Below are 18,292 nucleotides of genomic sequence, written 5' to 3' on the forward strand. Positions count from 1 at the left end.
GGGGGAGTGAAGGTTGATTTCGTATAACCGTTCATTGGGGGCGGGAACGAAAACATCGTAGTTGGCCTCCTCATCAGTCCCGCCGCACAAGTACTCGGCTTGAGAGAACTCTGTAAGCTCCTCCACACCTATCTGGTTTGGGGAGTCCTTTACGTCAGAGGTCACCCAAGTATACCGGTCGTAACCCGCGCTTGAAGAGGAAGCTCGTGAGACAATGCGAGGCATACCTACAGTGGGGGCACCACTCGGTTAGTCTACGAGGTCGGGAGTTCAGAAAAGGCCCAAAAACTACGTTTGGCCTATTCAATGACTGAAATTAAGCATGGCTGAAGCAGATTCTAAGTAAAAGCCTAAAAAACTAAAGTCCTGGAATGGTAACCCCCTAATGCTCCTACTTAACGCTAAGGTTATCCAGCATACAAATCAAATCAGAAGAGCATCATGCATACTACATTGATAATGAAGATAAGATAAGCGCAAAACAACGAACGAGGGGCGAGAGCTTACCAGGATAATTGCAGCAAGTCGAAGGGGAACAAGAAGAAGCAAATGCACTAGAACGCAGAAATGTTGCTCTGGGAAATCTGAGAGGGAAGAAGGTGGAAGCAGAAAGCAAGGAACTGGAATGAAAATGAAACGTAAAACTGATTGGGGACTAAGAAATTGACCCAGAAAGCACGAAAGGCAAAGAGCAAAACAGTCTTTGCGCGTTGGGTTTTGAAACAATTCATTTGAGCATTTAATGCTTAGTGCGAAGAACGAGGCAACGAACGGTTATCCTCGGCGACGAACGGTTATCCCCAGCAACGAACAGACATGCACGCAAAGAGGCACGTCCTCTCCACGAGCAGCCGACCTAGCGGCAACGCGCAAGAGAAGACATAACACGCCACCAATAACCCTCACGATCCTTGCTGGTGCGTTGGGGGCACTGTTACGGCCTGGCCCAAACATCGGTCCACCCGTCCCGACTCACAGTCCACCCGACCCGAATGGTCGGGTGTGAGGTGCTCAGCCACCGACCCAGACACGCGTCCTTGACAGCTCTCCACTACAGCTGTATTAGGAAGCTTCGAGGAAGATGGGTCTGCCCTTGTGGGACCCACCTCTGACACGGTATATATGGGGAGGGTCCTACCCCTCCCCCAAGGTACGTCACATACCACTCTTCTCACTTTTTGCCTGCACACCTGACTGACTAGAGCGTCGGAGTGTCTTTGCAGGTGACACCCCCTCTCCACACGAAGAACTCGGGACGTCGGCTACTCCTCCTCCAACCCAACAGCCCGGAACCAGGCGACACCCCATCTCACCAACCAAAGTATCTCCCCGACCCGTCCGGTACACGAACTACCAAACAAGTTAAATGACTAAAACTTGATAAATTTTGGCTGAGTTATTTAAATAGGAAAAAAAGATGTGTGATTTTTTTTATATATTTTTTAAGTGAGTTTAATACTATTATGAAAAAAAAATTTGTCAGAACACACAACGGTGAAAATATTTTGTATGTGCTTAAAATTTTTTAATGGTTAAAACAAAAACGGCACTGCCATTTTGTGTAAAAATAAATAATTAAAAAGTGATGATAGTTGAAAACGTCGTTGCTGTTTTGTGATGGGATAATATTTTTTTATTTTAAAAGATAGAAAACGGTTGTGCCGTTTTATGCTGAAATGAATTTTATCGTTGAAAATTGTCAAAACGGTATTGATATTTTGTAGAAAAAAAAAATATTAGTACTAGTGTCAATAAAAAAATATAAAATTAACTATAAAAGGTACGTTGGTGTCATGCTGGAAACACTTTGAGTAAAGTAGAAAGTGAGCAATACAAAATTTTTCGTTTTTAAATTTTGAGAAAGCTTAGAACTTTTAGTTCTTTAGCAGTTGAAGTTGTTTTGCATTTGTTGAGTGAAATAAGTTGTAGGTAAATGTAATAAGTGTATAAAATGGAGAGTTATGTTAGTTTAAGAATATATTTCAATGGTCAGATTTTGCATGATACACATGAGGGTGTGAGTTTTTTGTGTGAGAATCCATGTGTTATTGTTGTTCCTCTTTCAATAATATATGAAGGACTTAAGAGTGTACTTTGTCAAAGTGTAGATCATCAAGGCCTGAAGAGAGTGACAAATATTTTGTACAGACAACCTGTGTTAGTATTTGACAGTTTTGTTCAATTTCAAATAATGCATGTGGCTGATGAAGCTGGTATACAATGAATGTTTTCGACCTACCATCAAACTAGAACACGAGCCTCACTTATCGAGTTATACGTTGAGTTCGAAAAAATTGAACTAGATGCGTTATAATACCGAAAGTGATGAAAAGTTTGAAGGTAATTACCAAGTTATTAGTCTAACTAAAGATGTGGAAGAAGATGATATATCAGTTGAAAGAGATGTAGTAGATGTTGCTAATGCACTAGTGGATCAAACATCTATCTAAAGAGCCATTGTTTATGCATACTTTGAATCTTGATGTCATGCATGTTCCAAAATTTTCTGAATATATCAATACATATATTATTATTATTATTATTATTATTATTATTATTATGCAACGGATGTTCAATCTAGTCTATTTAAGCGGGTTATTCCCCGAAAATGCCATTCCTTTTTCATTGGGGGTCAAAATCTTCCTTATTTGGTCAATTCCTGCATAAAGGTAGGGCATTAATTTTACTATTATTATTTTGTTTTATCATTCGTGCAAGTTCTACTATTGTTGTAGACGGTAAATTCATCGTCGAAATGGAGTTTAGCTCTAAAGAGGTTATGATTGTAGCAGTTAAAGAGTATACCATTCAGAGGAGCGTCGATTATAGGGTGTATGAATCAGAACCGACGACATTCTATGCTAAATGCGTACAATACAGAATAAGTTGTAATTAGCTTATCAGAGTTAGTCTTATAAAAAAAATAGTATTGTTAGGTGATAAGGAGGTATAACGGTAGTCACACGTGCATCAGATCTATCATCTCTCAAGATCATGCCAAACTGGACTCTGGTACAATTGCAGAAGCAATAAAACCATTGGTTGAAGCCGACCTATCCCTAAAGGTGAAATCTGTAATTGGTGAAGTGCAGTCGAAGTTCAACTATATGATAAGTTATCGCAAAGTACGGTTGGCCAAGCAAAAAGCAATTGAGAATATATTTGGTAGTGGGAAGCTTCTTATGAAGCTTTGCCGACACATGGTTTGAAGCAATGGTTGCAAAAGAATCATCAGTAGCCATTGAGTACGAAACTCCATATGCTTACCATCAATGTCCTTGCAATCATACCTAAATGCCCAATATAAGGATCGATACATATGTGCAAGGCAAGCTGAACCCCAACTAAACTTATAAATCTGAAAAAATTCACGAAACAACGGCAAATACTTCCAGTGCACATTGATTCCAGATTTGTCACTAAATAACGTCGTTCCAAATAGACACATTATGTGACATTTTACATAATTTTTTTTACTTACTAAGTCAGTCAAATATTGGCGCCACTTTAGGGTGCAGAACCATGCTAGCTTGATTTCGCTTTTTCTATGGTCGTATGGGACAGGAGCACTACCAAATTGGGTAATGCACTCATTCTCTAGCCCACTTATGCTGTGGTCAGTTGATCCAGTAACTGGCAAGCCGTGAGTTTAGAGTCCGGCAACGTTCTCAAAGATAATCATGCACTCGCCGTGTGGAAGATAAATGCGTCTCAAGTCGTCACCTTTCAACCAGTGCATCTATAGTTGGACCGTGAGACATGATCCTCCCAATCTGAGAGATATGATAAAATCCGCTTTCTTTGAGTTGTTCTTCCACCCTAACATCATATGAGTCTATTTAGTGTAAATGTCGTGTGCAAATTTCTTGAACTCTGAAAACAAAAGTAATAACTAATCGTCAATAACCAAAACTAGTCAATATTACTAAATTAATATTCGGTTTAGTAACAAATATAATTAATAATTACTAAAAATTCAAATAATTTATAATTACTAATTAAATTATTAATTCTTAAGCACATCAATAAATACAAATTATTTACATATACAAAATGTTAAAGATATTATGATATATGCTCGTCAGCACGTGTGATATTATGTTTTCTTATTTTTATCTTTAACTCTATAATAAAAAATATATGAACCGTTATTTATATTTTTCTTTTTTACTGAAAACATTAATAATAATAACTCTTAATCTATTTACTAAACACATCTCCTAAGTATTAATAATTATCCAATCTAAATCTGTTTCTATTGTTCCCCATATATATTGCAAAAAAAGCCTAAAATTAATAAACATAGCTAAAATTTAATAACAATAATTCTATTTTTCAATAAATAATTAAAATTAAAAAAACGTAACGGTATATATATATATATATATATATATATATATATATATATATATATATATATATAATTCAATTTTATTATTAAAAACTAAACACACTACACATATAAATTAACTAGAAATTTAAACTAATAAAAATTGAAACATCTAACATTTTATATTAAAAAAATTCTAAAAATAACCTATACTCATTAAATAATAATCAAAGCTAATATATTTTAGTCAACTTTTAACCTAAAAACCTAAATCACTAAAAAATTATATCCTAATTAAATAAATAATTCTGTTTTAAAATTAATTATTTTAAATAAAATTAAAATTACTAAATAATTATGTTTTTTAATAAATTATTTAAAATATAACTAAAATTACTAAAAAGGTCTGTTTTTCAAAAAAAAAAAAACAAAACTATAATTGCTAAAACGGGTTGTTTTTCAAATAAATTATATAAAATGAAACTAAAATTAATAAAATTTCTGTTTTTTAAAAATATTAATTAAACTAAACTAAAATTAAAAAAAATATATACTAACATCCAATTAATACTACACACTAACGAAAATTTATCAACACTAACAATTAATATTACTATTGTAACTATAACAAAAAAAATATATTTTTTAACTACTCCTAATCAACTAACAATTAATTTATTTATCTACTTAACAAAAAATTAATTTAAAAAAATTATATACTATTTGTTTCTAGAACTTTTAGCTCAAAAAATAGGATTAATCCTAACTAACTACTAATAAAACGTTTAAAATACTAACCTATTTCTATGTATGATTGGCTGCCCTTTTTTTTGTTGTGGGTAAGTAAAATCCAACTTTCAACTTTGTTCTTCAAACAAAATGGGATAAAGGAAATGGAGACTCTGGACCGAAGAAGAAAGAATGAAAGAAGAAGAGGATTGGCTCTTTAGTTAAAGTGTGGGAAGAGAGAGGGAGTTGCCACGTGTCAGCCATACATAGCAAAACGTTGGTAACGTTTTCCGCTTAATGGTATCGATGTCTTCATCGCGGCAAGTGGCAACTGACGTCTCCCATAGCGCCGTTAATCTCGCCTGTTAGGCCATTTTGGTGGGTAACACCACCGTTGGCCCAATATTAAAAAAAAAAAGTTCGATAAATTTCATCCAACCTACTATTCTAATTAATTAGAGAAGAATAAATTGACAAAAATACACATAAAAAAATTAGATATAGATAAAGGTACATATCAAAATTCGTAAATATAAGTACATTTAAAAGATTGATTTCGAAGGACAAAAAAAAACACATCCCAAGTCTTACAAATTCACTAACGACATGGTATTTTGTTCATCGAAAATAATCTTTCATGTGTATTTTGATATTTACAATTTTTGTGTATACTTTTATTCATCCCAAACTTTTTTATGTGTATTTTTCTCCATTTTACTCATTAGATAATTAAATGGATTGGCCTGCCAAGTAACAATCTTACTGATGAGCATTGACTATGAAAATATCGCCCTTTTTTCACACAAGCAACGAAGAAATGAACATAGAGGACTGCATCAATTACCAATTAAGCTGTTCGATCCTAGTTCAACAGCAGTACAAAAGAAAGACCGTACTATATAATGTTCATATTTTGTTGATAACAGAGAAACGCAAAATTGATAATACCAAAAGATCTACAACACCAAACTGAATAGACGAGACACATCTTACTTAGGATGCTATAACAGCATGATGACGCCTGAACCCTGTAAAGGCTTGAAGAAGCTCTTTGTATCCATTCCTATAGTGCTCAAGTGAAATGCATAGCTGCCGGATTGCCTCCCTCTTCTCTTCATCTCTATCTGAGATCACAACCTTCTGCATAGTCACCTCTTTTTCAAGCTCTTCCACATTCATTTTCAACTCATCAATTAGGTTCTTTCTTGTTTCCGATACTGAAATCAACTCTGCGTTTTGTGCACGTAGCTGGGATAACTCTCTGTCCACTTCTGTAATTTGATTGTCCCGGAAGCTTAGCTCAGCCATAAGTTTGTCAATCTTGGCATTGGCTTCATCTCTTTCAGTTGTGAGCATGTCATACTTTTGCTTATGCTTGTCAAATTCCATATTAACAGCTTCTACATCATGTCTTCTCTGATCAAGCTCTTCCTTCAAACAGCTGATTTCACCCTGCAAAGCCCTCTTTTCGGTAGCATGCTGCTCTTCTTCTTTCAATTTTTCGGTTTCAAATTGTATCAACTGCTTTTGCAAAAGATCGCCTCTAGCTTCACACTCCCGGAGTGTAGATCCCATCTCTTTTTGAATCGCTGACAAACTATGAATATTAGCTTGCATCTGATCTCTCTCCCAAGTGATTTGTGCCTTGGAAGTAAGCATTTCATCCTTCAATTTTTTCATCTCACGTGCATGCTTTGTTTCATTAGCTTTGTAACATGAAATTCTGCCCTCAAGCTGCAGAATCTGCTTTCTCCTAGAACCAAGCTGGCATTCTAATGTGGCTGTGTTTTCCTTTGCCACTTCAAGCTGTGCCTGCAACTCATGCGTGTCAGATGACCTACTCTGGAGTTCCTCTCTTAACCTTTCAAGTTCATCATTTGAGGTCTTAAGCTGTTCTTTTGCTGCCTCCAGCTGTTCCACCAAATTTGCAATCTTGTTGTAACAATCTGGAACATGAGTTTCCAATTCGGCTGTTTGCTTTTGCAACTCCAGTACCTGTCCTTTTTCGCATTCAAGATCATTCACTTTCACTTTTAATTCTTTCCGCACACTGTCAAGCTCATCTTTCAACTGGAGAATCTCCTGTTCCGAGAGTGAAAGTTTTAAGTTGGAAACTTTAAGCTCTTCCTCAGTTTTATTGAATTTGCTGACCAACTCTTCATAATTTCTATTCTGTCCCATCAGAAAGCTATCTGTTTTATCCTCCCCAAGTTTATGACTGTGTTGCTCTGCATCAGTATCAGGAAATTCTTGCATCTTAATACCTTTAGGCAGCCCTTTTTCATCAGTATTCACAGGTGTCTCATGGATGTCAGTTCCAGATAGACTAAAAGATTCTGTCTCCGAATCTGAGGATGTCGAGGAAGACGATCCAGGCTCCTCCTTCACAGAAGTCCCGAAGCTATCAACACCTGAGCCTGGAGACGAGAAGTCAATATTGACAGGTTCAGGGCCAGACTCTGGTAAACTTGGTTTCTGATGTGGTGTATAATACGGTGTCGCCTCCACACCCTTTTGGTTAAAATCTAAATCAGAATTATCAGAACCTTCCATCTAAAGTTTTGGGGGCTAAATCTATGGCAGGAACCTGCATGGGAAGGGAAACCAAATTTCCCAAAGGACTAAGATTTCTTATTCAATTATCAGGAATCAACAAGGATAAATGTCATGCGATTCAAACCATTTTTTTAAAAAGAAAAATCAATAATATGAATAAATAAAAATCTCAGATTGCAAATCCAGCTCTTTGCATAAAGTCCAAAACCCTAAAGAGAGATAGCAAGAGAAACATATCTGGAAAATTTAGAATCTCCACGCCTCTCATGTCATGTCATGTCATTACAAAGCCTAAAGCTAGAACTCATTGACCAAGATTAAAGAAAACCAAGAAAAAAGATGCATATTTATTGTTTTCCAGATTAATCCATTATTAACATAAACCGAAGTACAGTCCTGACTCTGTGTTCAACAGCATATTCCAAATTTTGGAAATGAAGTAAGGTTAGCTTTAAGTCAAGAACCTCCAATCAGAGAGTAAATAACCAATCAAGAACAGAAAATCACGATTCATCCGTCGCAAAATGAATTGTACAAGCGTATAATAATAACAACAACAACAACAACACTCCGAAGAAATGTATGATTTTGCGATGACTAACCTGGTGCGGAAATTGAAGCGATGGAAAAGACTGGGATTTGAGGGAAACAAACGAGAGTAAGGAACTGATGCTACTGATTACTAAATTGTGAATGTGAATGTGAATGCGAATGTCTTAGGATTAGGGAAGTGATGGGCACAAGAAAGAAAAATGGAAGAAAAAGGGTTAAGAGAAAAAATAAGAAAGCAAGTGGGTTTAGAAATGAGAAGGAAGAGAGAGTCTCGCACACTGAGCCAAAACGGAAAATGCCGACCAACTTCAGACACGTGGCCCCCTAATTTCTGGCCATCACCAAATCAGTTATCCCGCCTCTTTCATTTCCTCAAATTTCAATTCTCTCTCCCTCTTCCTTAATCCCTCTTTTGTCCCCTTTCGGTAGGGTATGCATGATCCGACTCGACTCGAAAATCTGATCCGGCCCCGAATATTTTAGAAATTATTTTGATGTGATTTTATCGGATTTAGAGTCGGATAAAGTTTAAAAAATAGATCCGGTCATTATTTTGGGTCGGGTTCGGACCATAATTCGGGTCACCTGAAGTCGATCCGGTGGTCCGGTCATCATACACAATTAATATTTTGTGTTATTAGTGATGAATGATGGTTATTCTTATGTGAAATTTAAGTATTGTAATATTTTGTGTTATTAGTTATTATAAGACTATAAGTTAATGTTTTATTTTTAAAATGCATAAGATTTTAGACTAATGTATAATATTGTGTTATTTATATTGATTTAAATATTTGGTGTTATTAGACAATATTAGTATTGATTATGGTTGTTATGCTTTAATTTTAGAGAAGAGTTGGTTCTTGTTATATTATTCTAAGTGAATTTTACCATGCAAATAATGGTTGGAGTCTTAGAAATTTGGATATTTTCACATGCTAGCTTATAAAAAAGTATCAAGATAATGTAGTGTTAATGGCCCAGTTTTTACCCAGTTTTTACCCGGTTTAATCGTAGCCCGAAAGTGTATAGATTTCATCGGGTCTAGAGTCGAGTTCGAGTCTAATAAATAGACCCGATATATATTTCGGGTCGGATCTGAATCACATCAAATCCGGTTTCACCAGACCCATGCACACCCCTACCTCTCAGAACAGAAATAGATCATCTCAATTTTTCTAATCTTTTTGTAAAGGGTAATTTTTTATATTATTTAATATTTTTTTTACATATTTTTTTTGTCTTACTAAAAAATGTATAATAAAAAACTACACTTTGAAAAAATAAAAATATTAAGAATATCTATTTCTTTCGACCCTGCTTTTTTTCATGGGTTCATCCCAAACTACTACTTTTTATTTGTTTTGGTAGGTTTGTTAGGTTAGGAACATGTCTGGGAACTCATAAGGTCTATTATAAAACAAAAATAATCATTTTTCAACTCAACTAATAATCAAAACTAACATACAGTTTATACGTTAAAGTATTCATGATTATAAGCACAATAATGCTCGAAAATTAAGTTAATTATTCAACTAAATCTAATTAAATTGGTATAACCTAATTGACATCACGTGTCATTATTTTTAACTACTTTTTGACTAAATACACTACTATATGTAATTGTTTTTTGACAATTTCTTTCTCTGCGTACTTCATTTTTTTTTTCTAATTTCTTTGCGGACTTCTTCTCCTCCTCTTCTTCATTTTCCTTCATCTTCTTCTTTTATTATTGTCGTTGTCACCACCACACCATCACCTCCATCTCCTCCTCCTTCTCATCCTCTTTTTTTTTTTCATTTGAATTTCTTCTATATCCTCCTTCCTTTTCCTTCTCCTCCATTGTCATTATGGTTATCGTTATTGTCATCATCGTCGTCTTCTTCTTTTACATGTATAACAGTTCAAATCCAAAATGCACCGAAATTTTTTAATGATGACGACACACAAACAAACTCAATTTAAAACAAGTTTAAACCAGAATGCACCGAAATTAAATCAAGAATACACCGAAATTACTAAATGATAATTCAAAACTCCTCTTCCCCCTTTTTCATTATCATCATTTTCTTCTTCTTCTTCTCCTCTTCTTCCTCTTTTTTTCTCGTCTTTCTCCTTTGTTATCGTCGTCGTCACCACCACCACCACCTCCATCTCCTCCTCCTCCTTCTTTTCTCATTTAAATTTCTTCGTCTCCTCCTTTCTTTTTCTCCTCTTCTTCCTCCATCATCATTATTATCATCATCGTTATCGTTATTGTTATTATCATTGTCTTCTTTTTATATGTATAACAATTCAAATCCAGAATGTACCAAAATTTTTTAATGATGATGACACACAAACAAACTCAGTTTAAAACAAGTTAAGATCAGAATGCAACAAAGTTAAATCATGCACCGAACTCAAAACTCCTCCTCCTCCTTCTTCTTCATCATTATCATCATCATCTTCTTCTTCATCATTATCATCATCTTCTACTTGTCTTATTCATCATCTTCTTCTTGTTTTATCTTCTCATTATTCTTCTGGTTTTATTTTCTTAACAACAATAAAAACAAAAAAATCAAATAAAGAAGAAAAAGAAGAAACACATAATGGTGAAAAATTACTAGAAAGAGGAGGAGGATGAAAAAGAAAAAATGCAATAACAACAACAGCAATAAAAGAGCGATTATGAGAAGAAAACAAGCGAAGAAGAAGAAGAAGGAATGCGAAAAAGAAGGAGGAGAAACGCAAAGAAGAAAGAGAAGAAGAAGAAGGAGGAGGAGGAGGAGAGGAATGCAAGAATATTCACGTAGTTGAAGCGTGTATTCACGCTCTAACTAATAAAATTGATTTTTATTAGATTTGGACCAACTTAGTTATACTTAATTGTCAAAAAGACTTGGATGTATATCATGATTCGTTAATATTCAAACATAACATACCCCATAATTGTTGTATGCTTGATTATTCAAAAAAAATTATATAAACTAGTGTATTAATCCACCTTTTTATAATGACGATGATAATAATAATAAGGGGTAAGTATTTTTTTTGTCCCTAATATTTAAATTAGAATCAAAATCGTCCCTAACGTAATTTTTTATTTAGAATCGTCCTTAACGTTTTATTTCGTATTAAAATCGTCCTTTTAACTTTTTACGGACAAAAATACCCTCTAGCACTACCAGTACCTTTACCACCACCACCACCTCCCTTACTCCACCACTACCACCTCCCTTACTCCCATCAAATACTAATAATCAGATTCAAGAACACTAACAATAACATATTATTTAAGTTCAGAAACAACAACATCAAATTCAACAACAAAATCAATACACAACAATAATAAAATCAGAAAAATAATAAATCAAAATCAAAATCAGAAGTAGAAGCAAAGCAGAAACAAAGCAAAAGCAAAAGAAGACACAGACGCAAAAGCTGAAGAAGAAGCATATACAGAAGCAGAATAAGAAGCAGATGTAGAAGGCGAAGTAGAAGAAGAAGCAGAAGCAGATGCAGAAGCAGAATCAGAAGTAGATGCAGAAGAAGAAGCAGATGCAGAAGCCGAAGTAGAACCACCAGCGCCGCCCTTGCCTCTTCCCCTTCCGTCACCGCCTCGCGCTTCGTCCTTTCTTCTTCCTCGCGCATCTCCCTCTCTTCATTGTTCTGCTTCCCCGACGGGAGCTCGTGGGCGAATCGGCAGCGACGACTCAACGGCGTGGTTTCCCTCCAAGGCCCGATGACGATGCGACGACGGCAGCGAGCCCTAGTAGCGCCGATGCATCTCCTTTCCCTCTTCTCTTCTCTCCCATCGCAGCCCCTCTTTCCTTTCTTCTTTCTTTCTTTCTTTTCGATTTTCGTCAAAGCTGCTGACGGCGACGGCGTCTTCAAGTTTCGCCGGCGTCATCCCCCATCCCCCCTTCCCCCTCTCCCTTTCCCCTTTTCCTCCCCCCTCTCGCGCCTTTTCCCTTTTCCTTTTCCTTTTTCCTTTCTCCCCTCCCCCTCGCGTTTTTTTCTTTTTTTTTTTTAATTTTATAATTTTTTTATTTATTAAAATAGGGTAATTTAGTAATAAAATTAAAAATTTTATTAAAAAAAGACGATTTTAATATGAAAATAAAACGTTAAGAATGATTCTAAATTAAAAATTACATTGAAGACTGTTTCGATTCTGACCCTAAACGTTAGGGACAAAAAAATACTTACCCCTAAAAATAATGATGATGATAAATTTAAAATTAGTTAAGATAGTATGTAACAAAAGATTTTACTTTATAAATTATATATAATGAATAACATTTTGATAAAATAATTTGAGCATTAAACTATTCTTATATTTTTTTTATATAATAGATAAATAATAGATAGAAGATAGATAAGAGTATTCAAATAAATTTAATTTTTTAAGTGTTTTTTATTAAAAAAAAATCCAAATTTGGTTAAATAATTCAAAGAGGCGTTTAATATTTACTGTCAACAGGATGTACCGTGTGTTTTCACTTTTCAAGGGTATTTCGGTAATACAAATAGTGGTATTTGTAGATCCGATTAGATATGGCAAAAATTTCAATCTAATTTGCACTAAATTTGTCGGACCGAATTCAATATTTGAACTTTTTATGCTCGTATCCAATCTAATCCGATGTGCGGATCAAATCGGATCGGATATAATATATATCCACAAAATAAAAAATATTAAAAAAACTTGTTTCTATAAAAAAGTTAATAAAATAATTTTTCATTTTAATAAAGTCTATTTTTCCATTCGGATTTTTTATTTTAATAAATAAAATAAATGTAATATTTACAAAAATAAATATTTTTTAGAGAATTTACCGATTTAAATTCCCTTGCCATATCTTGTTTACAGTGTAAACGAGATATGGCCCGTTCACGCCTATATATAGAAGTCGTTTACAGCTGACTTCCAGACTCCAGTTTGACTTTGTCAACATCTTTCTCTCCTCTTTTAACCCTTTCTGACTATACCTTTGACCCAAGCGGTGATGGCGCACCAAGTGGGGAATGACAGGGACATAAACAGGCTGAACGAGACGATACATGATGCTGGGGCGGCCGACTTCGAGGTTAGTTTCATTATGGTTGTTAAATTTAATGATGTTGCCATTGTTAGGGTAGTCATGAAGATCTGGAACGTTGGTATATGAGTTAGGAGTTAGGTCTGTAGGGTTAATTTAGAACTCTATCCACTTGTGCTAGGTTTAGGGTGCCGGTAGACTGGATGCACATACAGGGCCCACTCAATGCTAGCAGCGGCACACTCGGCAAGTGCGTGCCGGCACAGATAGTGGAGAGACTGGAATAAACCGGAATCACATGTGCCCTCCGATAGCCGAACCCGAAATGAACCATGACCCCACCCTTCTGACGGCTCTAGTTCCTCCACAACAAACATGGATGCCCGCCTATCGCAATGGGTCACACGCATCTTCGGAAAGCTTTCCCTATTCTTCTCAATGGCCGCTAAGAGTCTCTGTGAGAAGCGGTTTCCGGCCGCCAACTGGCTCTGCGCTTCCCTACCCTTTGTAACAAACAACTTTTGCAGTCTCTTATGTGTCCAAACCTCCGACTACTGTCGAAATGCTGAAGCCAAATCTCCTTTCTGAACCGACCAGCCCAGTCTGCCATCGCCGGAGAGACGCCCCTCATTGCATCCATGTACTACTCAAACTCGGCCTGACTTGGACTGTAAGCAGGGTTTATGAGGTATCGCTTGCCCTCGACTGACTTGAACCAACTCATGAAATTCGCAGCCATATGTCTAATACAGTAAGCATGGAACGCCCTAGGGGGATGCCACCCACTATCATCGGCTCCTAGAGCGGCCTTGATGGCCTGAGATCTGTCCGATATAACCAGTAAACGTGTCAGCCTGACTAGCCATATCTCGTTTACAGTATAAACGAGATATGGCAGGGGAATTTATTTTGGTAAATACTAGTAAAAATATTTATTTTGGTTAATATTACATTTATTTTATTTATTAAAATAAAATTTTTTCATTTTTTAAATATATTTATTTTTAAAATATTATTAAACTATTTTTTTAAAAATAATAAATATAAAATAATACAACATATATAAATAATAATTATTAATTAAAATAAAATATTAATACAATATATATATCATTATTTATTATTCGGCGCGAATCGACAGATATAAATATGATATCCAATCATGGTTCTGAAAACTGAATCAGACCGGCCGGTTCAACTAGAAAAACCGAAAACCGGTCACCTAGCCAATTCGGGTAAGGCAAAAAACCGCCTGGCAAAAAACCAGTGAGAAAACTGGTCGAACCGGCGGTTAATCGGTGGACTGGAAGAACCGTCCAGTTTTTAAGCGGTTTTTTGTTTGGATATTAAACTACTAAACGGCGTCGTTTTGAAGGTGAAAAAAAAGAGAAGTTAAACGCAACGAACCCTAATCCTAATCTCAGTCTCACACTCTCACAAGAGAAAGCATAGCATAGCCACCACGGGCAGAAGAGAAAGCACCCACGGGCCACGATCGAGCAGCCCCTCTTCGCCGTCGCATAGCCACCACCATCGCCACCGCATCCCACATCCCACAGCCCCTCTTCGTCGTCGCCGAGCTCCCATCCTCGTTGGTCGTCGCCAAGGTCACCTCCTCCATCGTCGTCGCCGAGCTCGCCTCCTCCATCGTCGCCGTTACTTGCCGCCGGTAATACTCTGTTCTTATTCGTTTGCGCCGTCCACCTCGCCTCCTATTTAATCGTCTCCTCCTCCTTCCACCTCGCTGCCTTCTGATTTTCTGTGCTTGATTTTATGATTTATTAGCTTGCGATTTGTTCATGATTTGTTATCTGTGCTTGATTTTATAATTTTTCTGTTCATGATTTGTTATCTATGTTCATGTTTTGTTATCTGTGTTCATGTTTTGTTATCTGGATTCATGATTTGGTATCTGTTCATGATTTGTTATCTGGATTCATGATGAGGTCATCAGAAAAATTCTGTTTGAGTTGCTGTTCATGATTTGGTATCTGTTCATGATTTGTTCATGATGAAATGAGTTGCTGCTTCATGATTTTGGTTGATGCTTCATGATTTTTGTTGCTGCTTCATGTTTATCTGGATTACATGGTTTTCTGAAGTTATTTTCTGGTCTTTGATTTTCTGATTGTTACAGATGGAACAATCACAAAGTAACCCACAGCCACAAGATAATGCTGTTCAAGATTCTCAAACTGGTTCATCCAGAGGTAAATCTGATCCAGCTTGGCAATATTTTACAGTGAAGTATGACAAAAATAATAAGGCTCAATATATATGTATTTTCTGCTTGAATACTTACAATGGAGGGGGGATATATAGAATGAAATATCATCTTGCAAAAATTTCTGGACAAATTAAAGTTTGTAACAAAGTAACTGAAGATGTTGAACTTCAATTCCAAAGGCTTTTGGAGGAAAACAAAAAAAATAAGGCAGAAAATTATGAAGTTGTTTGTGAACCTCTAATAATAAACTTTGATGTTTGAAGTTATTTGTAAACCTCTAATATTAAGTTATGGATAATTTATTATGTGAAATTTTAAATTTTATTAAGTTAGAAATTATTGAATTTATATATTTAAAATTATTTTTAGGTTTTTTAATAATTTTATTTAATATTTTATTAAACCGGTTCAACTCCGATTAAATCCCGGTCGAACCAGTAAATCATTAAACCAGTGATCTCACCGGTTTATTGACCGGTCCGGCCATATCTCGTTTACACTGTAAGAGATACATGAAAATTATCTCATTTACAGTGTAAACGAGATATGACAGGGGAATTTATTTTAGTAAATACTAGTAAAAATATTTATCTTGATTAATATTACATTTATTTTATTTATTAAAATAAAAAGTTTTTTCATTTTTTTAAATATATTTATTTTTAAAATATTATTAAACTAATTTTTTTAAAATAATAAATATAAAATAATACAACATATATAAATAATAATTATTAATTAAAATAAAATATTAATACAATATATATTATTTATTTATTATTCGGCGCGAATCGACAAATATGTGATATCCAATCCAATTAGAGTATAAACTGAATCTAATCAGATCATATTCGTAAATTACAGATTGAATATAAATGAATACCACAGATTTACAAATTTCAATACCATCCGAGAACACTACTAAGGACAAGTATCCTGTACGTATGTAGGATTTGCCGTTTGCTAGCGCTCCAATATATATTAGCTGTGTATTTTTGGGGTCATAATGAGTTTGGTTGATAAGAAATTAAATACATGGGACACGAAATGTGGGTCATGGCCGGCCCAGATATACAATGCCCGCGAAGTGATTGAATTTATATGGCGGGAACACAAACAGAGAGAACTTCGAAAATGTCACGGGCCCAATGGACCCACTACTTGTTGTTTTCACTTTTTCGGCCAGAACCTTAATTTGTTCCTCCTCTTCACATAACTACATGCTGTCAAGACCACAAAAAATATTGACCCAAAATAGTACCACAAAATATAATAAATATAATTTTATACATAAATAAATTTATATTTAAATTGTGGCTCTTTCTATCTTGTTAAAATGGTAAAATGCAAAAATGTTTTATTATATTATGCTGCATAAGCACATCCACGTTTATAGCCAACCATTTTATCGTATATCTTCGGGTTTGTCTTTTCTTAAAAAAAAAAAAATCAATAAATTTAAACAATTAATTAAAAGGATTATTCTACCCGCTAAATATTGGTATAAAAAGAAAGATTTTCTATGGCGCTGACTCAAAAAATAAGCATCCCATACTAACCTTACATGTACTATAAGAAAAAAGACATGTTGTCACGTTTTTTTTTTTAATTATGCTTTAAAAGTGTGGTTAAAAAGAGTTGATGGCTATACTTTTTTTTGTTATGCTTTAAAAATAAGCATGGCTAAAAAAGTCAATGGCCACACTTTTATGAGGATGACAATTGATTAGTAATTTGGCCACATTTTTTAGTACCATACTTAAAAAACGTGGCCATAAAGAAAAACAGGCATGCTTCTAAAGCATACCAATTCTCGTGTCAATAGAGTTACGTTACGGTAATATTTGTAAAGCGTGCCAATAGGATGTGTAAAATTACAGCGACCAAAAACACCTTTTTTTTTTTTTAATTTGCACCAGGGTATCCAGCAACTGGAAGTCCAATGACTAATTCTTTGAGTACTGTAGAGGCACAAAGTGAGTGACCTTCCCAAGCAAGCAAGCTCTATTCCCATCCTCCAGTGACTATCGAACCCGGAAGAGATGGTTAAGACTTAAGAGACACAGACCCTCATCCATCTGTATCAACTTGTGTTAGTACAAAAACACTTAAACACGCATTTTTCATCACTCTACACCATTGTACTTCCAACCCTAACCCCAGAGCCTCTTCATCGCTCCTTCAACCCTAATCCCGGAGCTTTATCGCGCTTCCAATCCCAGAGCTTCATCGGCGCTCCCTGTAACACTTTACCATACAGAGCCTTATGCTTAAGTCATAAAACAGAGGTGGTGAGGTATTACGATCTCTAAAAGTAAAATCTTTTATATAATATAGTTGAAAGGAAGTTTTATCTAGGAGCTTTTGAAGGAAAGTTTAAAATAAAAGTCGCAACGCTCAAATAAACGAAGATATATAAGAGAGTTTCAAGATACAGATATCAAGGCTTCTAACCCGGCTCGCGAAGTTAAAATCGGACAGAGCATATAAACATATATACATATATACATATATACATGAGAATCCCAAAATGACTCAAAATACTGTTTACAGAACCTGTTTCTCCAAATCAACTCCTAAGAGGGATTAAAACATAATATATACAATGGAGATATAAGTAGATATACATATATATCAAAAGCCAAAACATAAATCCAAAAGCTAGAGTCATTCACTTCAGAAACTTCCAGAATGCCTCAGCGAGGTGCCTCATGTCCTGCATCTGAAAACCACAAAATATGTATGGGGTGAGAACCAGAGGTTCTCAACATGGTAACAGTGCCCATATAACTAAAATATAATGTCCCGGCAAAGTCGAAGGCGATCCTAGAACTTCCGACAATTAATTCAAACTTAAAACTATAACTGAAA

The 18,292-nt window shown here is 35.2% G+C and overlaps 1 protein-coding gene across 2 annotated transcripts; it reads right to left on the bottom strand.

Annotated features, from left to right (window-relative positions):
• Window positions 1–5,871: 5,871 nt before the first annotated feature.
• LOC112783007 (uncharacterized) lies at window positions 5,872–8,551 on the bottom strand. Of its 2 annotated transcripts, none has more exons than XM_025825726.2 (2): window positions 8,218–8,551; window positions 5,872–7,646 (listed from the first exon to the last, which is right to left on the bottom strand). In XM_025825726.2, exon 2 carries the CDS (start codon window positions 7,610–7,612, stop codon window positions 6,053–6,055), a length of 1,560 nt encoding a protein of 519 aa, XP_025681511.1. In that variant the 5' UTR covers window positions 7,613–7,646; window positions 8,218–8,551; the 3' UTR covers window positions 5,872–6,052. The 2 variants fall into 2 exon arrangements, with proteins under 2 accessions (XP_025681511.1, XP_072085948.1); XM_072229847.1 differs by having other exon boundaries at window positions 5,872–7,476; window positions 8,218–8,549.
• Between the last annotated feature and the right edge of the window lie 9,741 nt (window positions 8,552–18,292).

Source organism: Arachis hypogaea, chromosome 20 (assembly GCF_003086295.3).
Source record: "Arachis hypogaea cultivar Tifrunner chromosome 20, arahy.Tifrunner.gnm2.J5K5, whole genome shotgun sequence".
Lineage (NCBI taxonomy): Eukaryota > Viridiplantae > Streptophyta > Magnoliopsida > Fabales > Fabaceae > Arachis > Arachis hypogaea.

What these genes read in the sequence shown, in the direction of transcription:
- LOC112783007 (XM_025825726.2), bottom strand. Translation starts at nt 7,612, where the DNA reads ATGGAAGGTTCTGATAATTCTGATTTAGATTTTAACCAAAAGGGTGTG.